The sequence below is a fragment of the Schistocerca cancellata genome, chromosome 7 (genome assembly GCF_023864275.1).
Source record: "Schistocerca cancellata isolate TAMUIC-IGC-003103 chromosome 7, iqSchCanc2.1, whole genome shotgun sequence".
Taxonomy (NCBI): Eukaryota; Metazoa; Arthropoda; class Insecta; order Orthoptera; family Acrididae; genus Schistocerca; species Schistocerca cancellata.
In genome coordinates, this window is record NC_064632.1 from 597,246,407 (window position 1) to 597,273,099 (window position 26,693).

The following is a 26,693-nucleotide window of genomic DNA, read 5'->3' on the forward strand; positions in this document are numbered from 1 at the left end:
GCAAAGTCTGTTATGAAACTTTTGAGTGGAGCGAATATTACAGTAAATTTTCTAGTTTACTTAGCTTTTCATGTACAGTGGGTTCCAGTTCTCCTTGTCTAGGGGTCTGATTCTTGAAGCTGAAACTATCACGTTTCATGTACTCATGGTTGGTTTGACCTAAATAAATTTGAAGATTGTTGTTGCAGAATTTTTGTTTTTACGTTAATATATTTTCTCAAATTTTAGAATATCAAACATAATTTTGATTTTTCGCATTAACAAAGCCGAAATTACATTGTTCGCATAAAAATACGTCCGCTGCCCTCAGACGCATGCTTATGACCCTCACACTCTGTGGGCATGACCATATTCCAAAGGGTTTACAATGTTTCTTAAGAAATGAATTTCTACTAGTTCCTCTTATGTTGTTACTTTCGATTATTATGTCATAAATGAATCAAGAAGTAAATCTAGTAACAGTACAGTATTGCATAAATAATAATAGAAGTTTTAAGTGTGCCAGTAGTTTGTAATTTCAAGTGTTTCTAAAAAAATAATTTTAACTGTACATTCAGAACTAGCACTTATCGATTATAACGTCGATACTAAAGCATTTTATAAATTGATTTATTTTCAAGAATTTTTGCTTTAGATTAGATTAGATTAGATTATTTTTTCGTTCCATAGATCCGTGCTGAGGAGATCCTTGTGGATGTGGAACATGTCAATTTTTTTGTATTTTTTAAGCAGAAATAACAATACCAATTGTATGAATATATACAATACATCATTTGTTTCTATTAAAAATTCGTCAGTGGAGTAGAAGGAGTTGGCCGGTAGTAAGTCTTTCAGGCTCATTTTAAACTGGTCCTTATTTGTAACTAAATTTTTTATGTTTGCTGGCAAATTATTGAAGATGAGTGTTCCTTTTTGAACTAAAGTAAGTGCTTTCAAGTCTATGTGCAAATCATTTTTGTTCCTGGTATTGTATATATGAACTGAGCTGTTTGTTGGAAAAAGAGATATATTATTTAGGACAAATTTCATTAAGGAGTAAATATACTGAGAGGCAGTAGTTAGTATACCCAGTCGTTGAAGAGGTTTCTACAGGATGTCAGTGAGTTGACTCCACAAATAATACGTATTACACGCTCTTGGACTCTGAAAACTTTTGTTTTACTTGAAGAGTTAACCCAAAATATTATACCATATGCCATTATGGAATGAAAGCAGGAGAAGTATGCAAGCTTTTTCATTTTTATGTATCCTATGTCTGCTAACACTCGAATTGCAAATACAGATTTGTTAAGGCGTTTCTGCAGTTCTGTGGTGTGCTCTTCCCAACTGAATTTATTATCAAGTTGTAATCCCAGGAATTTAAGACTGTCAACCTCTTCTATCTGCTCTTCTTCATACTTTACGCATATGCTGGGTGGAAACCTCTTACAGGTTCTGAATTGCATATAGTGAGTCTTTTCGAAGTTTAATGTCAGTAAGTTGGCTTTAAATCATTTATTAATATCCATGAAAATATCATTAGCAGATCTTTCTAGAACTACTCATGACATACTATTTATTGAAATACTTGTGTCATCTGCAAACAAAACGAACTCTGCTTCTGGCAGTGTAACTGATGAGAGATCATTAATGTACACAAGAAAAAGCAATGGCCCTAAGATGGGTCCTTCTGGGAGACCACGTGTAATTTCTTCCCATTCTGATGATGACCGATGACTTAATTAACTAGTCCCTTGCACTGACACCCTTTTTTTCCTTTTAGCGAGGTGTGACTTGAACCATTTTGCAGCACTGATTGTGACACCATAGAATTTTAATTTATTTAAAAGGATGTTGTGGTTCACACAATCGAATGCCTTTGACAAATCACAGAAAATACCTGCTGCTTGTAATTTGTTATTTAATGAATTAAGTACATTTGAAATGTAACATACTATGTATAAAATTACATGAAATGTTTCAGAAAACCAACTGCGATAACACTGACCTGTCCAAATTTCTAAAAAATGATACTAATGTCGACAACTACTGTTCAGGAAAAGTAATGCTAGAGGAGGATGTCCCGTTACACAGTGACAGTTGCGAAAGTCATCTGCGGGTCTCAAATGACAAATGATAAAATGTCATTGTTCTTTTAGGAGTTACCCGAGTTAGCTCCAGACTTGGCTGTTTTTGTAATATACTTATCCCGAATCTCACAATTCAGAGCGGACACGAGATGAGAAAACGTTTGTGGTAACCTCGTTCTCTCCCAGGAACTAGCCGTCAAAGAGTACTGACGTGTGTACGACCAGTTTCACGATGACAACACGCCACTGCCGGCTGCGCCGCGCTCCCAGGGTGTGGCGCCGGCTCCCCCACGCCCGGAGACAGTCGTGTGTCCTGCACGGCCCCGCCAGCCAGCCACGCATGCTCTGCTGCCGACTAGGTCTCCCTCCTCTCATCCGCCCGCCTGCCTGGACACCGTCTCCACACCGAGACCACAGATACCATTACAACAGATGTCTTAATTTTGCGCACTGGAGTCGATCATTCTGACTCCACTAATGATATTAACAAACAGTATATACTAATTAATTAGAGCTCTTTAGTATTGCAATGTGTACAAAATGATTTGCTAACGCCACATAACGCCATAGCGATTATTTCGTTACTACAAAGTATCCAAACCAACATATTGCAGTAGCAAAATTTACGTGACTATCACTGCCTAGCTCAGAACATCCTCATTTGTAAATTACTGAATGGGAAAAAGATGCAAATGGCTATCTTTGACGTTTTCCTTCGAAACTTCGCAAGAATGGGAAAGCTTCTTTGTTATTAACCCTTTATTTGGAAAATGGTGAAAATAAAAACAAAAATTTTTTCAATGCTTATATTTGTTTATTATGCTTAAAGAAATACAATTCAGTCAGTTTTAGAAATTTTTGACAAAAATTATGAAAATTATGAAATATTGCTTACATTGCCAGCAGTAGACCACATTTATACATATTATAGAAAAGAAATGTTTGCAAATAACCTCAAGCAAAAAGTTTCCTGTACGTGAATAATTTAGTTTATAATCACATTTATGCATTCCTGCTGTGTAATAGAACTGTTTCATTTTCCCTTCTAGTTCTTCTTGCAATGGAATTTTTGGAAACAGATGGGCAATAACGACAACGACCTTTGGGACCGTATACAGGCCAATGCTCCATATTATCAAATTGGACATCTCGTGTAACAGTCGGAGCTGTTGGCTTCCTCCTCTTCTTTTGTGGTGGTGTTATGTCTATTGAGGGACTTTGTACTTTACTTTTCCCTGAAAACATCAAACCATTGGCAATATCTGCCCTGAATGACTACAGTGAGGTCTTCTTGTCCAGAGATTCCCTTAGAAATACCAACCAGGCATTTACAACACGCAGATCTAGCATAAATCCAAACAATCTTATGTACCATTGGTACTCTGTATAGCTCTGTCGAGCTCTATCAGCATACCAGTAAGATCAACTCCTCCCATATGCTTCTTCTACTGATGTACAACACTGGGACAGGGCACATCAATTCTTCTTTTTTCATTCTTGTCCCATCATTTTACTGTTGAGAGTGGTTGGACACCACAAAATGAGCTTGCAAGTCTAACGATTTTATTGTTCTGAATATCCGCCGTAAGCATATGTAATATACACTCCTGGAAATGGAAAAAAGAACACATTGACACCGGTGTGTCAGACCCACCATACTTGCTCCGGACACTGCGAGAGGGCTGTACAAGCAATGATCACACGCACGGCACAGCGGACACACCAGGAACCGCGGTGTTGGACGTCGAATGGCGCTAGCTGCGCAGCATTTGTGCACCGCCGCCGTCAGTGTCAGCCAGTTTGCCGTGGCATACGGAGCTCCATCGCAGTTTTTAACACTGGTAGCATGCCACGACAGCGTGGACGTGAACCGTATGTGCAGATGACGGACTTTGAGCGAGGGCGTATAGTGGGCATGCGGGAGGCCGGGTGGACGTACCGCCGAATTGCTCAACACGTGGGGCGTGAGGTCTCCACAGTACATCGATGTTGTCGCCAGTGGTCGGCGGAAGGTGCACGTGCCCGTCGACCTGGGACCGGACCGCAGCGACGCACGGATGCACGCCAAGACCGTAGGATCCTACGCAGTGCCGTAGGGGACCGCACCGCCACTTCCCAGCAAATTAGGGACACTGTTGCTCCTGGGGTATCGGCGAGGACCATTCGCAACCGTCTCCATGAAGCTGGGCTACGGTCCCGCACACCGTTAGGCCGTCTTCCGCTCACGCCCCAACATCGTGCAGCCCACCTCCAGTGGTGTCGCGACAGGCGTGAATGGAGGGACGAATGGAGACGTGTCGTCTTCAGCGATGAGAGTCGCTTCTGCCTTGGTGCCAATGATGGTCGTATGCGTGTTTGGCGCCGTGCAGGTGAGCGCCACAATCAGGACTGCATACGACCGAGGCACACAGGGCCAACACCCGGCATCATGGTGTGGGGAGCGATCTCCTACACTGGCCGTACACCACTGGTGATCGTCGAGGGGACACTGAATAGTGCACGGTACATCCAAACCGTCATCGAACCCATCGTTCTACCATTCCTAGACCGGCAAGGGAACTTGCTGTTCCAACAGGACAATGCACGTCCGCATGTATCCCGTGCCACCCAACGTGCTCTAGAAGGTGTAAGTCAACTACCCTGGCCAGCAAGATCTCCGGATCTGTCCCCCATTGAGCATGTTTGGGACTGGATGAAGCGTCGTCTCACGCGGTCTGCACGTCCAGCACGAACGCTGGTCCAACTGAGGCGCCAGGTGGAAATGGCATGACAAGCCGTTCCACAGGACTACATCCAGCATCTCTACGATCGTCTCCATGGGAGAATAGCAGCCTGCATTGCTGCGAAAGGTGGATATACACTGTACTAGTGCCGACATTGTGCGTGCTCTGTTGCCTGTGTCTATGTGCCTGTGGTTCTGTCAGTGTGATCATGTGATGTATCTGACCCCAGGAATGTGTCAATAAAGTTCCCCTTCCTGGGACAATGAATTCACGGTGTTCTTATTTCAATTTCCAGGAGTGTACTAATGGCACAATATACTAATGGACAATGTTGCTCACAGGCAACATAAAAGTTTTATACTATTTACGTAATTCAAAACAATATTAGATTGAAATATTTCTGCTGTAAACTCACCTCTGGGTATTTCTTGAAGAAAGTCTGCTAAGATTACTGCCAATTTATTGAAATCCACTCTTTCAGAACCATAATAAGACACCCCTGTTGCTCACATGAGTGGATCTCTGTAACACCACTGCACTAACTGCCATCTCGTGTGGAAAACCTTGAACTATTACAATAACTGGCATTCGCTGTGTGTACAGGAACTTTTCCTGGAGGCAAAAATGCCAGTAAAAGGCATTGGGGAGTGTTTGTTGTCCCGTAAGGCCAACGTAAATTTGATGTTGCTTGAGAGCAAAACTGCAAATAAAGGGTTAAAAAGCCATGACAGTACTTATTGCTTAAAATGTAAATGTAATTTTCAATCATGACCGAAATGTAGCACGATATTGGTAGCTACTTCACAGGCTGCAAAAATTGTCCTAAGCAGCCAATCAGTGACATTCAGTAATAACTATAAGGTCAAAGCACGAATTTGGAACACGGTACAGTCCTTGGTGGTGGCAAAATGTTCAATAATCAAAATTATGTTACGCACTTTCTCTTTATATTAGTCATTGGCAAATTAAAGCATTCTTAACTGTATTTTATTTATTGGCAAATGAAGGCACGCTTGTTGCTACGTACCCACAACGACAACTACTGGTTCTGTAATGTGTGAAAGTTCTGTTCCATTGTGACATAAGAGTATTAAATTGATTGCGAGAGAGGTAGAGGCTTTCTGGTCTGTAGCGCTACTCTGGGCAGATGATCATTGTTTGTCTTGAGCAAGGAGCGAAGAGTGTAAGAAACTCATTGTTGGCTGCAGCAAATGATATGTTTCCCGTTATCGAAAATCAGATAAGTTTGAACCACACAAATGGTGTTAATTATTTTCTTTCCCTCTATGAGCTATTAACTACAGAAAAGGCTGCAAATATTGCCATAAGGAGCCAAAGACATTCAATTTTTCAACATGAAAAGGTACGATTTAGTATTCTTCAACCAGATGCTGATTCATCCTATGGATGTTGACTACAACCATAGACTGTTTGAATCGATAGGTAAATGGATGCATTGAACGGTCGAATCTACACGCATGACCATTAAATCTTTGGGAATCGTTGTTGACCTGCTTCTGGTACATAATATGTTGGATCCGCCGGAAGCTATCGTCAAAATGTCATCAAACAGGGGTACTTGCACTGGTATAGACTCTGCTCATTCTATGGGGACAGATAAAGCGGACTTTTTAGATTACAGTTGCACAAAGTTTTTCCAGCATCGTCGCTGAGGAACCACGAGGCTTTACTGAAAAGAGTTCAACGACTTACGGCACTTTGAACTATTAGTGAAGCTACTTCCTGATATCGTCGTTTCATTAATTAAATCAGTGCTCATTAACTAATATGTAATGAAAGATCTAAATAACTTCCAGTTCTAAATGTAAACCATGAACCAAAAAAAAAATCTTTGAATAAGATGTCCTTAAGTATATATTTTCTCCTCATCGTGTTAAAATCCCTACTTCCTTACAATTTTTATTAAATGCGAAAGTAACTTTGTCTGTTAGATTTTTATGACTAATCCGTCAAACCGAGTTCGATAAAATTTGGATTGGAGAGCTTGAAACCTGAGGGAAAACATTCTCAAAGAGGAAACGTAAATCCTGTCTAGGCAAACAGAGAGTTGGTACTGGTCCTCTTGTCCTCACTGGAGGGAGCCTGTAGATCATGTACTGATTAAATAAGTGAAATTAAGCTGAGCACTGGTTTTACGTCTTTGAAAGAAGATTTATTTTACTTGTCTTTCTGAAAGTGGAACACGTGCGTATTTTAGACGGTGGCAATCGGATTGGGAATGTTCCCCATAATGAGATACGTTGTAGTGTACCAGTGCTGAATCATGGGCAGTACAGGGAGTACTAATTGATCCATTTTTAGTAAATGGTGGATATTTTCAATGCAGGGATTCCTCAGCCATTAATATTAGCCACTAATAATGGTGCTACCACCATAGCAGGATGTAGTAACTTGAAGAACTGAAGTTTTTGTTCAAATAGAAAGCTTCATGTGGTTTGCTGTGAGCTTGCCATGTATTTACGGCGTCGAGACCGTAAGTATTAAGTCTCTTAACAGTTTATGTGAAGAAATAACCTTTTGCATAAAGTGTCAGGAAGGTGTACATAATGTTTTGTAAAACTTCTAGAGGCAATTTTATACAACTAAGTATCATCGCTAAGGTATGTAAATTTAATTTACGTTATTCTCCATTTCGTTCTATTTACACATGTTTCATATTAAATTTTTCGTGCCTCTTTAGCTTGTTTGTTGATATTTAAGTATAACTGAAAACTTTACTTGACACTACAATAATGAAGCCGCAGTCACAGTATATATTTTTTTCTTTAAAAAGAAAGGGTTACATTACCGGTTTCAACAAATTACGTCGTCATTTTCAGATTTAAAACCCTCAGTTGGAGAATATATAATGGGAGAAGTGTGTCAGTTTCTACATGAACATACATTGCCTGCCTCGACAGCTGAGTGACGCAGGCACGGTAGCTCAGCGTGTTCGGTCAGAGGGTTGTTAGCCACTCTCTGTGATAAAAAAACTGGGTGAACGGGTCAACAAAGAACCTAACCGGGTGTCATCGGACGTCCGCCCCGAACAAATCCCACGAACAACGTAGAACAAAATAAAGTGGTCAGCGAGACGGAATGCCATGCTAACGGGCCCGGGTTCATTTCCCGGTTGGGTCGGAGATTTCTCTCCACTCAGGGACTGGGTGTTGTGTTGCCTTCGTCATCATCATCTCATCCCCATCGACGTGTAAGTCGGCAAAGTGGCGTCAACTCAAAAGACTTGCACAAGGCAACCGACGGGAGGCCCTAGGCGCAGGGCATTTCATTTTGTGAAAGTACATTGTGTTTTGAGATTCTTTTTTCGGAACGTAGTAAAATCATGTGCTGCATTCCACATGGAAGCTTGCTCTGCTTGATACGCCAACGAATTGTGAATATATATCAGCTATACGACTGTTGTGTCACAGCAGGCCACATTGCAGGAATTCTTGGCAAATTTCACCTTGGTGTAGTTTTTATCTATTTTACTTTAGGACATGGAATGAACATTTGGCCAAGCATAGGCACAACTTTCAGTGACTGGATTGTGCCACCACTGCCTCAGTTGGCTGGTGTCATTATTTCTTGTAATTTTTGTCAGATGTATGGTCATAATTCTCATTATATATTCTCCAATTGATGTTTTTACATTTGAAAATGACGACGTAGTTCGTTGAAACCGGTAATGTAAACCTTTCCTTTTAAAAAATTTATATACTGTGACTATGGCTTCACTATTGTAGTGTCAAATAAGTTTTAAATTATATTTTAGTCACACTCCTTATGACAATCATGTCAGAATATAGAATAACTGAAAATATTCTAATGTCCTTACCTTCTGGCACCTTAAACACCAAATGAATTCATCTATCCATAAATTATGTGCCAATGTGGATGTAATTTGATACCCTGTAGTGTTCCATTTGTCACATAGATACTACGTTTTCGCGACTTCTGTTAACTATAACTGAAAATGATGGACTGTAAGAAATTTAATATAATTAATCTACAGTATTATAACATGCTGCCATAATGATTTCCTACTATTGGTTGTTGGTAAAAACAGTTTTGTAACCACAGTCGTCAATTCAAACGATAAGAAGTTTTGTTTTCAGTCTTTTGAGTCATTACATTCATTGTGTCTAAAGTAAAATAAATGTTCCAGCATGTGACTCAAGAAATTACGGAGCATCTTGTCGTCAACGTTGTGGGAAATGCAAAGACGATGAACCCTGTGACCGGTACACAGGGATGTGTTACACTGGATGCTATGACGGATTTTACCCACCATTTTGTCAGCAGAGTAAGTACAAATATCAAAAACCCAAGTTTATTTGCAGCTATCAATTGAGCTGTTCCGTACAGCATAATGTTGTGTTTCTTTTTATTGTGATGTCTGAACTTCAATCTACTTAAAGATTTGCTGTAACAGTATGATAGCATTTTTAAAAATTAGTAAGAACTTCACATATTTTACATGAACAGGGGTTGCATTTACTGACAACTGAATGGTTAGTTATTGCCCCATTTACATTGCCATTACGTGTGCTCCACAAATTTAAATTACTTCCTGCTGCCTCAAACACTGTATTGGCGATCGTGCTTTCTTTTAAACTGCCACACTGATGAACTTAGTAACCACTAAGTGAGTGTAGCAGTGGTCAGTTTATATCAGAACTTGTATTGCATTAAACTGAATAGTATAATTATTAACTTTACATTCGTGTTTGGCTATAAACGGTGTGCTTGTATCTCTCTGACATCATCCCACATCCACACACATATAGATACTCCGCAAGCAACCGTACGGTGCGTGCCGAAGGGTACCCTGTACCACTACTGGGCATTTCATTTCTTATTTCACCCGCAAACAGAGCGAGGGGGAAAGCGACTGTCTATATGCCTCCGTATGAGCCCTAATTTTTCGTGTCTTATCTTCGTGGTCCTTACGCGTAATGTATGTTGGTTGCAGTACCTTCAAATGCCGGTTCTCTACATTTTCTCAATAATGTTACTCAAAAAGAACGTCGCCTTCTCTCCGGGGACTCCCAGTTGAGATTTCCGTAACACGTATTGTTCGCACTTTGCGCTAGCAACTCTAACAGACCGCTAACAAACTGCTTCGATATCTTCCTTCCATCCGACCTCGTATGGATCCCAAACACTTGAGCAATAGGTGGCACCTGCGTCCTGTATGCGGTCTCCTTTACAGGTGAACCACGCGTTCCTAAAATTCTCCCAATAAATCGAAGTCGACCATTCACCTTCTGCACCACAGTTGATATCGCTTTGCAGCGTTACGCCCAGAGATTTAAACGACTCGATTGTGTCGTGTAGGATACCAGTAATACTTTTGCCCGAACATTACCGGTTCTTTCTTCCTACTCATCCGCATTAACTTAACGTTTTACCGCATTTAGTGCTAGATGCCATTAATTGCATCAACCGGAAATTTTGCCTAAGTCTTCTTGTATCTTTCTACAGTCGCGCAACGACGACACCTAACCGTACAGCACAGCATCATCAGCTAACAACCACAGTTTGATGCCCACCCTGTCAGCCGAATCATTTGTGTGTGTAGAGGACAACAGCAGTGCTATCACACTTCCCTGGGGCACCCCTGGCGATACTCTTGTCTCTGATGAACACTTGCCATCGAGGACAATTACTACTTAACGAGTGTTCGAGCCACTCAGTTATATCTGCGAAATTTTTCCGTTTACTCGTACCTTTGTTAACAGCCTGTAATGGGACACCGTGTCAAATGCTTTCCAGAAATCCAGAGGTATGGAATCTGCCTGTTGCCCTTTATCCATTGTTCCCAATGTACCATATGAGAAAAGAGCAAGCTGGGTTTCACACGAGCGATGCTTTCTAAAACCGTGCTGATCCGTGGACATACGCTCCTCAATCTCAAGAAATTTTGTCGTATTCGAATTGAGAATATGTGTAGGGTCTCTGCACAGACCGAAGTTACGAATTTGTAATTTTGCCGTTCCGTTCTTTTCTCCTTCCTATATGCTGGAGTTACCTGTGCTTTTTCCAGTCGCTTGGGACTTTGTGTTGGGCGGGAGGTTCGCAATAAATGCAGGGTAGGCAAGGGACCAATGCCGTAGAATACTCTTAGTAAAAACGAACTGGGTTTCGACCCGGACCCGGTCGTTTATTTGCTTTCAGATTTTTAAGTTCTTTCTCTAGGTCAGGGACGCATATCGCTATGCCTTCCATAAGGGAGTCTGTACTATGATCAAATGACGGTATGTTTGTACGATTCTCCTGTCTGAAAGATTTCTTGAACATGAGATTTAAAACATCAGCTTTCGTTTTGCGATCTTCAACTGCCACACGTGACTGGTCAACGAGGATCCGAAAGAAGCCTCAGACACTTTCTGCTCCTGACTCTCACTGTTTATGTATTATTCTTTCTTAAAGAAACACCGAGTTAAAACTGTCTTTTGCCCGCCCAATAAAACACGAACATTATTGGGAAGTGTGAAAGATAATCTCGGCTTGTGGAAGGCTGGAATATACCAGATTCTCTCTCAGTGTGGTAAGACTTATATTGGACAGACAGTGAGCACTATCGAAGATCGCTGCTGAGAACGTCAAAGCCACACACGACTGAAGTATCCTAAGAAGTTGGTGGTCGCAGAGCACTGTTTGTCCGAAGAACACGAGATGGATCACGAGCGTACCAAGATCTTGGCCCACACTTCTAAATGCTGAGACAGCGTTGTCAGAGAAGCCATCGAAATGAGCAGCAGAGAGGAACTCATCAACCGAGACTACGGTTATAATCTTAGCAAGGCATGGGAACCGGCACTGAATATAATTAAGGAGACACGGTGTGGCGAGCAGGGCGGATGTAGCAGCTGCAGCGACGCAGCCACAGACGCCGACGCCGACGCCGACGCCGACGCCTGCGTCTCCGCGACTGCCGACTCGCGCCCGCGGGCGCCGACCGCGGCGTGGACGGCCTGTCGGGGGAGGGGGAGGGGGAGGGGAGGGGGTACAAGGCGGCCGCCCGCCCTCAGGAGCTGCGTCCGTCAGCGCACCTGATGAAGGCGACGTGTACGAGCGCCGAAACATGTGCCCGTTCGACACTATGAAGTGGCAGTACATGCGTGGACTCTTCGACCAACAAATACGCCGGGAGAAACTGAAGCGTCACAAGTTTCTGATATTTTGTACTGTGCACACGAGTACTAGCCGCTTAGCGTGTTTTTGTGATTACTTGGAGAGTATTTTACGTACGACATACATTTAGTAGAATCCTTAGTGAATACGTTACTTTCCTCACACAAGCTATGCTTAATATTTGTGGAAATATCAGGCTAAATTTACGATATTTACTTGCGAAGAACTCAGATAATCTGTGATTCCACAGAAAATATTTTTAAAGGACGTGATATTCGCTGTTGACTGTAAAAATTATTTATTTAACAGCTGTGATTTTGGCCTTAAGCTTATTATCAAGTGATATTGCAAAAGGTAAAAAATGCAACAACAACAATGAAGCACAGAGTGCATGTACAGAATTTGTGCCAAGTATACCGTGACGCATTATAATTACCTTCGGATCATCGGAAAATTGAACAGCCTTAGGAATGTCTATGACAGCTATCGGCAAGCCTTTAACACACGTTGTGTAAGACGTGTACTTTTTTTTGAGTCATCAGTCTTCAGACTGGTTTCATGCGGCCTGCTGCGAATTCTTCTCTTGAGCCAACTTCTTCATCTCAGAGTAGCACTTGCAATCTACGTCCTCCAGTATTTGGTGGATGTGTTCCAATCTCTGTCTTGCTCTACAGTTTTTGCATTCTACAGTTCACTCTTCTTATTCCCTCTTCGGTCTTGTACGTATTGTATATTACCCGTCTCTCCCTATAGCTTACCCCTATTTTTCTAGGAATTTCGAACATCTTGCACCATTTTACATTGTTGAACGCCTTTTGTACGTCGAGAAATTCTATGAACGTGTATTGATTTCATCTTTAGTCTTGCTTCCATTATCAACCGCAGTCCGCCCCCGGTAGCTGAGTCGTTAGCGTGACAGACTGTCAGTCCTAAGGGCCCGGGTTCGATTCCTGGCTGGGTCGGAGATTTTCTCCACTCAGGGACTGGGTGTTGTGTTCTCCTAATCATCATCATTTCATCCCCATCGACCCGCAGATCGCCGAAGTGGCGTCAACTCGAAATACCTGCACCCGGCCAACGGTCTACCCGACGGGAGGCCCTAGCCACACGACATTTCATTTCATCAACCGCAAGTTCAGAATTGCCTCTCTGGTGCCTTTACCTTTTCGAAAGCCGAATTGGTCGTCTTCTAACACATCCTCAATTTTCTTTTCCAATCTTCTGTATATTATTCTTGTCTGAAACTTGGATGCCTGAGCTGTTAAGCTAGTCGTGCCATAATTCTCGCACATGTCAACTCTTGCAGTCTTTGGAATTGTGTGGATGACATTTTTCCGAATGCCACATGATGTGTCATACACTCTACACACTAAATTCTGATGGAATCTTACCCATCACTTCTACCTTCTTCGATCTTAAGTCCTCCAAAGCTCTTTCAAATTCTGATTCTAATACTGGATGCCCTATCTGTTCTAAATCGAATCCTGTGCTTCTTCTATCACATCAGACAGATCTTCCCCCTCATAGAGGCCTTGAAAGTACTCTTCTACGCATTCGCTCTGTCCTCTGCATTTAACAGTGGAATTCTCGTTGCACTCTTAATGTTACTACCTTTACTTTTTTTGTTACCGGAGCTTGTTTTGACTTTACTGTGTGCTGAATGCCTCCGACAATAATTTCTTTTCCAGTTTTTCCCCTTTTTTATGCAGCCGTTTCGTCTTAGCTTCCCTGCACTTCTTATATATTTCGTTCCGCGGTGACTTGTACGTACTTCTGTATTCCTGAACTTCCGTGAACATTTTTGTACTTCCTTCTTTCATCAATCAACTGAAGCATTTCTTCTGTTACCCATGGTTTCTTCGCCGGCCGCGGTGATCGTGCGGTTCTAGGCGCTCCAGTCCGGAGCCGTGCTGCTGCTACGGTCGCAGGTTCGAATCCTGCCTCGGGCATGGATGTGTGTGATGTCCTTAGGTTAGTTAGGTTTAATTAGTTCTAAGTGCTAGGGGACTGATGACCACAGCAGTTGAGTCCCGTAGTGCTCAGAGCCATTTGAACCAACCATGGTTTTTTCGCAGTTACCTTCTGTGTAACGGTGTTTTTCTCTCCATCTTATGTGGTTTTCGTTTTTGGAGATCTCCATTCCTTTTCAACTGTACTGGGTATTGAGCTGTTCCTTATTGTTGTTTCTATAACCTTAGAGAACTTCAAGCACATCTCGTCATTCCTTACTACTTCTGTATCCCACTTCTTTGCGTATTGATTCTTCCTGACTAACCTCTTTAACCTCATCCTCTTCATCACAACTATATTGTGATCTTAGTTATACCTGCTCCTGTGTACGGCTTACAACGCATTATCTGATTTCGGAATCTCTGCCTGACCATGATGTAATCAACTGAAGTCTTCCCTTATCAGCAAGCCTTTTCCAAGTATACGTTCTCTTCTTGTGATTCTTGAACAGAGAATTCGCTACTACGCAATTAATCTTTCTCCTCTCTCATTCGTTGTCCTAAGCACATATTCTCCTGTAAGCTTTTCTTCTGCTGCTTTTATACAACAGAATTCCAGTCCTCCATGACTATTAGGTTTTCATCCTCCCTTACGTACTCATAGCCCTAGCAGTACCCTCATATACGAGGGCAGTTCAATAAGTAATGAAACACATTTTTTTTTCTCGGCCAATTTAGGTTGAAAAAACCGCAAATTTCTTGTGGAATATTTTCAAACATTCCCGCTTCGTCTCGTATAGTTTCATTGACTTCCGACAGGTGGCAGCGCTGTACAGAGCTGTTAAAATGGCGTCTGTAACGGATGTGCGTTGCAAACAACGGGCAGTGATCGAGTTTCTTTTGGCGGAAAACCAGGGCATCTCAGATATTCATAGGCGCTTGCAGAATGTCTACGGTGATCTGGCAGTGGACAAAAGCACGGTGAGTCGTTGGGCAAAGCGTGTGTCATCATCGCCGCAAGGACAAGCAAGACTGTCTGATCTCCCGCGTGCGGGTCGGCCGTGCACAGCTGTGACTCCTGCAATGACGGAGCGTGCGAACACACTCGTTCGAGATGATCGACGGATCACCATCAAACAACTCAGTGCTCAACTTGACATCTCTGTTGGTAGTGCTGTCACAATTGTTCACCAGTTGGGATATTCAAAGGTTTGTTCCCGCTGGGTCCCTCGTTGTCTAACCGAACACCATAAAGAGCAAAGGAGAACCATCTGTGCGGAATTGCTTGCTCGTCATGTGGCTGAGGGTGACAATTTCTTGTCAAAGATTGTTACAGGCGATGAAACATGGATTCATCACTTCGAACCTGAAACAAAACGGCAATCAATGGAGTGGCGCCACACCCACTCCCCTACCAAGAAAAAGTTTAAAGCCATACCCTCAGCCGGTAAAGTCACGGTTACAGTCTTCTGGGACGCTGAAGGGGTTATTCTGTTCGATGTCCTTCCCCACGGTCAAAAGATCAACTCTGAAGTGTATTGTGCTACTCTTCAGAAATTGAAGAAACGACTTCAGCGTGTTCGTAGGCACAAAAATCTGAACGAACTTCCCCTTCTTCATGACAACGCAAGACCTCACACAAGTCTTCGCACCCGAGAGGAGCTCACAAAACTTCAGTGCACTGTTCTTCCTCATGCACCCTACAGCCCCGATCTCGCACAGTCGGATTTCCATATGTTTGGCTCAATGAAGGACGCAATCCGTGGGAGGCACTACGCGGATGATGAAGAAGTTATTGATGCAGTACGACGTTGGCTCCGACATCGACCAGTGGAATGGTACCGTCCAGGCATAGAGGCCCTCATTTCAAGGTGGCGTAAGGCCGTAGCATTGAATGGAGATTACGTTGAAAAATAGTGTTGTGTAGCTAAAAGATTGGGGAATAACCTGGTGTATTTCAATGCTGAATAAAACAACCCCTGTTTCAGAAAAAAAATGTGTTGCATCACTTATTGAACTGCCCTCGTACTTTCCCTATCTTTTCATATTCGACTTGCGACATCGGCATGTGTACCTGAACAATCGTTGCCGGCGTTGGTTTGCCGTCGATTGTGATACGAACAAGCCTATCACTGGACTGTTCAAGGTAATTCACTCTCTGCCCTACCTTCATATTCATAACGAATCCTACTCCCATTATACCATTTTGTGCAGCTGTTGATATACACATCTGGCCAAAAATCCTTGTCATCTTTCCATTTCACTTGACTGACCCCTACTATATTTAGACTGCGCCTTTGCATTTCCCTTTCAGATTTTCTAACTTCCCTACCACGTTGAAGCTTCTGACATTCCACGATCCGACTCGTAGAACGTTATCCTTCCGTTGGCTACTGAATCTTTTCCTCGTGTACCCCCCCCCCCCTCCTCTGGAGATACGAGTGGGGCACTATTCCGGAATCTTTTGCCAATGGACAGATCATCATGATGATACTTCTTGAATTACATGCCACATGTCCTGTGGATACACGTGAATTGTTCAAAAATGGTTCAGATGGCTGTGAGAACTGTGGGACTTCACTTCTGAGGTCATCAGTCCCTTAGAACTTAGAAGTACTTAAACCTAAGTAACCTAAGGACATCACACACATCCATGCCCGAGGCAGGATTCGAACCTGCGACCGTAGCGGTCGCGCAGTTCCAGACTGTAGCGCCTAGAACCGTTCTGCCACTCCGGCCGGCCACGTGAATTGTCTTTGATGCAGTGGTTTCCATTGCTTTCTGTATCCTCCTGCCGTTGATCATTGCTGATTCTTCCGCCTTTTGAGGCGGTTTTCCACCTCATGGAAAAGAGACTGAGTGTTCGAATTCGAATGTGTGTGAAATCTTATGGGACTTAACTGCTAAGGTCATCAGTCCCTAAGCTTACACACTACTTAACCTAAATTATCCTAAGGACAGACACACACCCATGCCCGAGGGAGGACTCGAACCTCCGCCGAAACCAGCCGCACAGTCCACGACTGCAGCCCCTGAGACCGCTCGGCTAATCCCGCACGGCAGAGACCGAGTGCACTGAAATGCTCGTCCGCCATCTTTGACAAGGCTGTTGGCAGTTTGAGGGTGACTTCTAATGCTGGAAGCTTTCAGTCGCCAATGTAGATTATTCACTGAAATTTAACTGGTGGCACGTTTGGAACCCGAGACCGAGGACGGTTTGATTACTAATTACTCATTTTATAGCATGTCAGTTTTATATTATGAAGTGGCGCTAAAAGGTAATGTGGAAACTATTAACGCGTTTTAAATGAAATAAACTTCACTAACATTCTACCTCTTTATCCTTTAAGTCTACATATTTGTTTCTCAAAATAGTCACCCTGGCGGGAACACATTTCTCTCAACGAGAGACCACTTTGTTGATTCCGTCGCTGTGGGATGTTTGGCTTCTCTGACGGAGCCACAACCTCAGCTCTGCTGCCGCCATTTCATCACTATCAGAGTGAAGTAGTCGAAGGTGGTCTCTAAGTTTTGGAAACAGATGAAAATCGGATGATGCCAAGTCGGTACTTTGTGGAGGATGATCGATGACAGCTAATACAAGAGTGGATTGTTGCTCGTGTGAGGACAGGTACTGGCATGCTGAAAGAGAAAGCGTTTTAAACGAAATAAACTTCACTAACTACATTTAACAGTGGAGTTCTCGTTGCACTCTTAATGTTACTACCTTTACTTTACTTTTTTTGTCACCGGAGCTTGTTTTGACTTGACTGATTGCTGAGTTCTAGCGGCATACATGTTCCCAAGTATGTGAGTGGCTCGAAGACTTCTTAGGTAATAGAATCCAGTACCTTGTCCTCGATGGTGAGTGTTCATCGGAGGTGAGGGTATCATCTGGAGTGCCCCAGGGAAGTGTGGTAGGTCCGCTGTTGTTTTCTATCTACATAAATGATCTTTTGGGTAGGGTGGATAGCAATGTGCGGGTTTTTGCTGATGATGCGGTGATGTACGGGAAGGTGTCGTCGTTGAGTGACTGTAGGAGGATACAAGATGACTTGGACAGGATTTGTGATTGGTGTAAAGAATGGCAACTAACTCTAAATATAGATAAATGTAAATTAATGCAGATGAATAGGAAAAAGAATCATGTAATGTTTGAATACTCCATTAGCAGTGTAGCGCTTGACACAGTTACGTCGATTAAATATTGTGGCGTAACATTGCAGAGCGATATGAAGTGGGGCAAGCACGTAATGGCTGTTGTGGGGAAGGCGGATAGTCGTCTTCGGTTCATTGGTAGAATTTTGGGGAGATGTGGTTCATCTGTAAAGGAGACCGCTTATAAAACACTAAACGACCTATTCTTGAGTACTGCTCGAGCGTTTGGGATCCCTATCAGGTCGGATTGAGGGAGAACATAGAAGCAATTCAGAGGCGGGCTGCTAGATTTGTTACTGGTAAGTTTGATCATCACGCGTGTTACGGAAATGCTTCAGGAACTCGGGTGGGAGTCTCTAGAGGAAAGGAGGCGTTCTTTTCGTGAATCGCTACTGGGGAAATTTAGAGAACCAGAATTTGAGGCTGACTACAGTACAAATTTACTGCCGCCAGCTTACATTTCGCGGAAAGACGACAAAGATAAGGTAAGAGAGATTAGGCCTCATACAGAGGCATATAGGCAGTCATTTTTCCCTCGTTCTGTTTGGGAGTGGAACAGGGAGAGAAGATGCTAGTTGTGGTACGAGGTACCCTCCGCCACGCACCGTATGGTGGATTGCGGAGTATGTATGTAGATGTAGATGTAGATGAGAGGGTGCTTCACGTGTAGATGAAGTTTCCTGCGGTTAGAAACTGGATTACAGCACGGTTTTCCCCCACACCGCCATGGTGCACGCTACAATTCGGAAGCCCCTAGCAGCAGAACGTTGCAACCTGAGTCAGCGAAGTGGGTAACAGACCTCGTTACACGGTCATGTAATACCTGGGAACGGAATAAAAAAGCCAAGCCGTGACTCTTCAGCACGATCTCGCAGCTCACTTCCCACTATCTCAAAGTGCAGCTCCGTGCTGCACTACCTACCACTGTATACAAGGCTTGTTCGAGCAGTTCTGTGTATGCACTGTGTGCTTCATTTTTATGTATTTTTCCGCTTTTGCACTAACATTTAAAACAGCCTTAAGGCTAAAATTACAGTTGCGAAATAAATGATTTCTACAGTCAATGGGGACTATAACGTCATTTAAAGAAATTATTCGTGACTCGGAACCCAACAATGAGAGTCAAACACAAAAAATAATTTGACTTAGGCGAGTAGAGCGTGGTATGCATTTCTGTAACATTTTTACGTTCAGTACATCGCTCACAGTAAAGGTATTTCCAGCCTTCATTTAAACTGCCTTTATCTTATTTTTGATCGAAGGCTTCCATATGAAACGTGCTAGGAAGTTATTGCTGTACAGATTCTGAGGAATACCTTTTTTTATTAAGCGCTAATCATGTGGATGTACAGATCGTGATAGCAAGTGATCATCAGGTTTTTTGTTTGTTACACTCACATGGACAAATGCAGAATACAGTAAAAAGAAAAAAGTGGGTCTTTCACATACTGCCATGTACAAAATTTCCCAGTTTTCTACTGAGTGCCGGAAACAACTAACAATACGCTAATATTCAAATATGCGTATGTTTTAACATGCAGGGTGTGATTTCAGTGATCTTACAAGGCATCAGCTTCATATGTCATTCTGACTTTTGGTAGTCTCACTACCTCAATTTGGTTTAACATCTCAACACGGTTTCACTCACACGAAATGCCCTTACTTCTAGCCTCCCAAGTAAAATGCAACTTCCTTAGTATTGACCTGAATCTCATTGAAGACCAGGTTAACAGTTCAGTACATATAGAGTAAGTGGTGGTAATGTGGCCCGTGCAACAAATATGGCCCCCCTTAATATCTTACTAACATTTAGTTGGACTCTAGTGGTGACAGCAGAACTAGTCTACCAGTGTCCTCACTGGCCTGTAGAAGCGCTGGAAGCAGGTCAGTACAGTGGCTGAGCGACAGCGAGGTTATATTTTCCATGCTCCTGTTCAAAACTTTGAGAGGTATGTGAATTTCACTATATTAACGTACCATTATTGTTTAATACCTAGATGTAAGTACCATGCATACAACCTAGAAAGTATTGGCAACAGTTTCAAATATATTAAAAGGTGTGGTATTATTTCCTTTTTAAGTTGTTTACACGAGTTTACAAGGTGTAGGTGACCGTAATATGGCCCCCATTGGTGCTTGTAATGTGGGCTCCGGGGTCCATATTATAAGCAGTCCCTAAAATGTTTTTATTTTTGTTTTCAGATGCCTAGGACTAATCTGGCACCTAAACCAACCCCCAAAAGGCAGGTGTGGGATAAAAACAAAATGCGAGAGGCAGTGTCTGCTGTCGTAGGCAAAACGATGGGAGTTAAAAAAGCATCGAAACTATTTGCTGCCACAAAAACAACTCTGCGGCTGTATGTGTGTGAGCCTAATACCTCACAGGTGGCAGATGTTGAAACTAAAGAGCTTGGAAGAAAACCAGTTCTACCACCAGCCCTAGAAAGTGAAGTAGTGGATTACTTACAGTACATGGAGGCCAAATTCTATGGTTTCACTGGTATGGATGTTCGAAAAATGGCCTACCAACTTGCAGTTAGGAATGCAATTGCAACAAACTTCAGTTTTCTTCGACGTCATCAAGATAGGCTTTCAATAAGAAAGCCAACTGGAACATCGTATGTTCGAGCAAAAGGATTTACCCGTGAGAGAGTTAACTCGTGCTATGACTTGCTACAAGCTGAATACCAGAAACATAAATATCCAGAAGATCGTGTATGGAACGTCGACGAAACAGGCCTTAGTGTAGTTCACACTAAGATACCGCAAGTAACTGCAAGCAGAGATAAACGCCAAATTTGTTCTCTGACTACTGCAGAGCGTGGGTCTCTCGTAACGGTCATCTGTTCGATGAGTGCGGGAGGTTCTTATGTTCCCCCGATGTTCATATTCCGGAGAACTAATATGGCAGACGTTCTTATGAAAGATGTTCCTCCTCGAGAGCCCACCCATCTGGCTGGTTTCAAGCAAACCTATTCGTGGAATGGTTGAAACATTTTGTTGAAAAAACAAAGCCAATAGAGACTTCGCATATTCTACTCATCCTTGATGGTCACTTCTCCCACGTAAGGAATATTGATGTGACAAGAAAAACCTTCATCACCATTTTGTCACTGCCTTCACACAACACACAAACTGGATCGTACTTTTATGGGTGCACTTTTAGACTCACTGCAGCGAGACTATTCGTCAACGGATGCTCCATGAAAGCAAACCTGTTGGACCCTATGATATAACGTCTCTCTTTGGCAAGGCCTACCTTCGCACTATCATCTGTGTCCTCGGTGGCTCAGATGGATAGAGCGTCTGTAAGCAGGAGATCCAGAGTTCGAGTCCTCATCAGGGCACATATTTTCAACTGTCCCCGTTGATGTATATCAATGCCTGTCGACAGCCTAGGGTCTTGATTTTATTGTCATTTCAAAAGAACATATCTTCAACCTCGGCAGAGGTCGACATCACACTATATCAAAGTAATCGAGTAATGGTCACTCACATAACGACGAGAGTAATGAACTGCCAGTTACGGGCAGCGTGCAGACGGCGTATCTTAGCGAAATACGTCATCGTAACCTAAATGTCAACAAGCATGTGGGCAAGTAGGTTTCAGTTGTCAAATCATATTAGTCCAGAATGTATCGGCTGACTGTAGACATGCAGTTCATCTCCCCAGACCGGAAGACCCATCAAGCCTGATAATAGCACTTAAATATAAATATAACGAAGCATTCACCCTAAAGGAGAATTTATAATGTTTCTATCACTCGTTCTGGTGACAACTTCCAGTTCACGGTAAACGATTCTACCGAGGAATCCAGAGCTCCTAATAAGTCCACTACTTAGGAGTTTATGACATGAGTAGAATTATATTGTTGGTATCATTTAGTAGTTGATTGTGGTAAATACAGACTGTAAACGTTTTGAAGAGCCTTGGCACCTTAGTTTTGTTTGCTAAATAGTGCAGTGTTTCTACAAAGTTTGTTTTGTACATAACCTTGAGTAGGCGTGCACTATTTGCAATGAAAAACAATAATTGTCAATTTGTATCATAGGTTGTATTTTTCTTGTGTAGAATTTGATACATTATCTTCTTCCCCTTTAATATTGTGCTTGCTAAGGTGAAAAAATACTGAAAAACTTGTAAAAACATTTGATGATGACAGTTCGTTCTATAAACCAGAAATAACATACATCTAATTGAAATGCCAACACCCTTTCCGTATGTTAGATGTACACATATCATTGTAACACTTGAAGAGCGTCATGCAATAATTTTGGTATGGAAATATTTAATTTCGGAATCTATTGTGCCTTAAATCATGTGTAGGTCGAAAAAATTGGAGTTAATTGCAGGCTTCCAGTACCTGGCAGTAACTCAGTTGCCTGTTTGTTTGTGCGGTTGTCTGCTTAGCCAACTTGCGTTTCCTGCGGTTGTAAGCATATTCAGGTTACGTTTCCTACATTACATCACTGACACCTAAATTTAAGTGTCAACTGCCAGTTTACCATGTTATGTTCCAGCCATATGTATTTTGTAACTATATATGCATGGAAATAGCATCGCTACACTTAATTTGAGGATGGGACCAATTTTGTTGGATATGTGTGCATGTTGTAATTAACATTTCGACATTTGATGTAAACATTACATTTTTTGTTTTTTTGTTTTGTGACCTACTGTTCCAGAAATGTTAGATGTTGAGTACTCTGTGTGTTACTTGAGAGCAATTTAGATGTAGGAAATACTTAATTTGTCTGACCGTTACTCCTTAGAGCATGTATGGTGCAGACTTCAAACATTAAACACAGGTTTGTGTTGCTAAACCTGTAAGTTCATGGCATACAGATTTGTGCGCTTAAGATTGTATGTGTGTGTGTATGTTTGTATTTATGAGACTGTGTGTATATTTTGTAGACGTATTGTAGATAAAGCTATACTATAAGTTACTCTTTTAATGTATATTTTTCGACTAATATTTTTAATAAGGTGCAAAAATTTGTATTATTTGGATACTTTTAAACATTGCCAAAACAACTGCTTTGGGGCTGCAGTGAGAACGGCTGTTTCTTTGTAATAACATCTAAAGTGTGCATTTTAAGTTATTGTACAGTGAATGGCCATTTCATGGTAAAATTCTGCACAGTGACTGGAAGAGAGAGATGTAACTTATTGATATCACGGTTTGTGGAGACAGATAACGGTTACATGATCATATTACATGTTATATGATCATAGATAGAGGTGGACATGGCTTTTATCTCATGAGTACTAAAGGTGTGAAATTTGTAGCACACCTACAGTTTTCAAGACTATTTAAGTGCAAAGTATTCCGGCCCTGGCATATCCATACTACTGAATTATACTAATTACAGCGTGCACAAAGGCATTTAAGCAATTTTTTTCTGTCAAACACCACATAATTGTTTGAAAGTTATATACATATATGTAGATGTATTAATTTCATTTCAGAGTCACATTAATGTAACCAGCAATGGTTTCCATATAATCTTTTGATTGCATGTATCAAATAAATATACAACAATTGCCCTAGTTCAGTAAATTAGTGATGACATCCCACCTCAAATCGTTTGCTGTCTACTTTTATGATTGGTGTGACAGCCTTTTCATATAAAAGTTTGATACAAAAGAGGGAACACTGAGTGTCGCTGAGGATTGGCCTCAGTCTAGAAGGGACACCTGGCTAGATACGCTACTTTTGAGGAGACGACTCGTGAAAAGCGAGACAGCCAGGCAGAAACAGGTCCTGGTCACGGCTTGTACCTTTAGTTTTCACTTCAGATGCACTGCTTTTAATGTTTCCACCTGTCACTATACAGAGTGTTAGAAAAAGGTACGGACAAACTTTCAGGAAACATTCCTCACACACAAATAGAGAAAAGATGTTATGTGGACATGTGTCCGGAAACGCTTAATTTCCATGTTAGAGCTCATTTTAGTTTCGTCCACATACGCTCAGTGGAGCACGTTATCATGATTTCATACGGGATACTCTTCCTGTGCTGCTAGAACATGTGCCTTTACAAGTACACCACAACATGTGGTTCATGCGCGATGGAGCTCCTGCACATTTCAGTCCAAGTGTTCGTACGCTTCTCAACAACAGATTCGGTGACCGATGGATTGGTAGAGGCGGACCAATTCCATGGCCTCCACGCTCTCCTGACCTCAACCCTCTTGACTTTCATTTATGGGGGCATTTGAAAGCTCTTGTCTACGCAACCCCGGTACCAAGTGTAGAGACTCTTCGTGCTCGTATTGTGGACGGCTGTGATACAATACGCCATTCTCCAGGGCTGCACCAGCGCATCAGGGATTCCATGCGACGGAGGGTAGATGCAAGTATCCTCGCTAACGGAGGACATTTTGAACATTTCCTGTAACAAAGGGTTTGAAGTCACGCTGGTACGTTCTGTTGCTGTGTGTTTCCATTCCATGATTAATGTGATTTGAAGAGAAGTAATAAAATGAGCTCTAACATGGTAAGTAAGCGTTTCCAGACACATGTACACATAACATATTTTCTTTCTTTGTGTGTGAGGAATGTTTCCTGAAAGTTTGGCCGTACCTTTTTGTAACACCCTGTATATCTCTCTGTTTTGACCAATAAAGAATTGCGGTCAATAATAAACAGAAAAAAAACAATCGCATATGTTTAGATTTCAATGCTCCTTTTAATGACGATAAATTAGTAAAAAATGGATGATACTGAAAATATATCGCATTTCTTGCAAAATATATCTGCTTTCTAAGCTCTCCATAGGAGTATCTTTAGTCACTCATTATATTTCACCATCAGTTTCTATGTTTGTGATTAATGAGCCATTATTTGTTTACTTTTCAGCCTACAAGGTATTAGGGAATGCGCCAGATGTAATTGAAGATAATTACAATTCTCTAAAGATCAGAATATCGTTCGAAAACGTAACAGGAGAAGGAGAGCCAGTTTTATATGAAGTACAATACAAAGTAAGTTTGCTGTGAACTAAGTAGACATAAGAGGCTTTGTGATTATAGAATTGAGCTATTCAAATAACTTGAAGTACTTGGATTACTTACTGTTCATTAGCAGCTGCAGGACAGTATCACCTCTACATTGATCAGTTTAGACAGCTTCGACATCATTATCATCATCAATAGTAGCACTCTCATGTCCACTGCTGGATTTAGGTATTGTATATAATTTACATTAAGTTATGATACTCAACTGTTCACATAGATTTGGGTAGGCGCTACATGTTTCCTGTAGCTGACTATACGCCTCCTACTTGGGCACCATATGTTGTTAAAGCTTACTGCGGTCCAGAGGACTTTCTTGTTCCATTTCCCATCTGTGTGTCTGGCCGACCACTATTACATTTTCATTGCCATCGTAATTCTGTACTCGATGTCAGTCTCTTCCCACGACCATTTATATGTTTTCCTATTTCTCCTTACTGACAATCCCCAGTAAGCATTTCACCACTGTTCCTCGAGTAGCTTCCACATTAAAAACTCGTGCCTTACCACCATAAGTCAAAACTGACAACGCACACCTATAAGTCGCTCCTCCTTCAATACGACACAACACGTATTTCTGTCTGTCTGAAATAGATACGACAGCTTGGAAGGCGAACTCACAGTCAAGGTAACACATGGCGCTACGGGAAAGTTGCCTGTCATGTGCCTGCTGACACGCGGCCTATCTGCAACTCCAATAATTCTGTTCATAATTCGCATTAAAATGCTATCGTTAATACGATGAGGTGAAAAGTATTATTTCAAACACCAGCAAGACTGTACCTACAAGCCTAACCACACACTCTGCATCCACATTCATTTACTTAACATCGTCCGAATCGAGTTTGCCATTGCTGGTAGGTTATTTACGGTGGGATTTAATTTAACAGTCCTTTCTGACTTTGAAAATCCGCAGTTCCATTGATTTATAACTTCTGTACCCGATCTCACAAGATACCCTCACTCACAATCGTCTCTTTAAAAGGGCTCCGACAGGGCTCCAAATATCTCGCCATATCTCAGTAAATAAGAAAATTATATTATTTCCAAGATATTTATCTTTCCCAAAACTGTTTCATATTTACACACGACCGCGTGGTGTGCGAGCACCCGAGAAACGAGAACTACCTTGCAGGCTTGCTGAGGCTGAACTCACTAACTGCATCAGCGAAAACCGGCAGGAGCCAGACCACACACTTCTCATACAACGGGGCTTCCCCGTCAGCGATGCTAGCGCTCTAGAGCAAAGATGTCTAAGGATGGAACCGGTCTGTCTGGGAAAGGATCCATGTCTGTAATGGTACACATCGCGTCACTAAATGTTTCCAGAATATGCATGAATGAAGGAGTTTTGGAAGTGGAATTAAGGAATTTTGGCAGTGATATGAAATGAAAATGACACAATTGCCCCCCCCCCCCCTCCCCAACAGGTAACAGAAATATCTCAGAAATCGAAATCTAACTACAGATCGGAATGTATGGCTCATGGTTCAAGTTATTAATCTGACTGACAATATTTTAAGCGTCGTCTATTCCCACCAGTCTATAATACTTACGAAGCATGTTTATACACTGATGAGCCAAGGAAACTGGTAAACTTGCCTAATATCATGTAGGGCCCAAGCGGCACGCAGAA

At 42.1% G+C, this 26,693-nt stretch overlaps 1 protein-coding gene across 2 annotated transcripts in view; it reads left to right on the top strand.

Annotated features, from left to right (window-relative positions):
- The window catches only part of LOC126092114 (titin-like), a 511,816-nt gene that overhangs the window by 293,284 nt on the left and 191,839 nt on the right, over positions 1-26,693 (top strand). For both annotated transcript variants that reach the window (XM_049907552.1, XM_049907553.1), the window contains 2 exons: positions 8,961-9,098; positions 24,903-25,027. In XM_049907552.1, the coding sequence (XP_049763509.1) occupies positions 8,961-9,098; positions 24,903-25,027 (263 nt within the window). The remainder of the gene's footprint in view (positions 1-8,960; positions 9,099-24,902; positions 25,028-26,693) is intronic.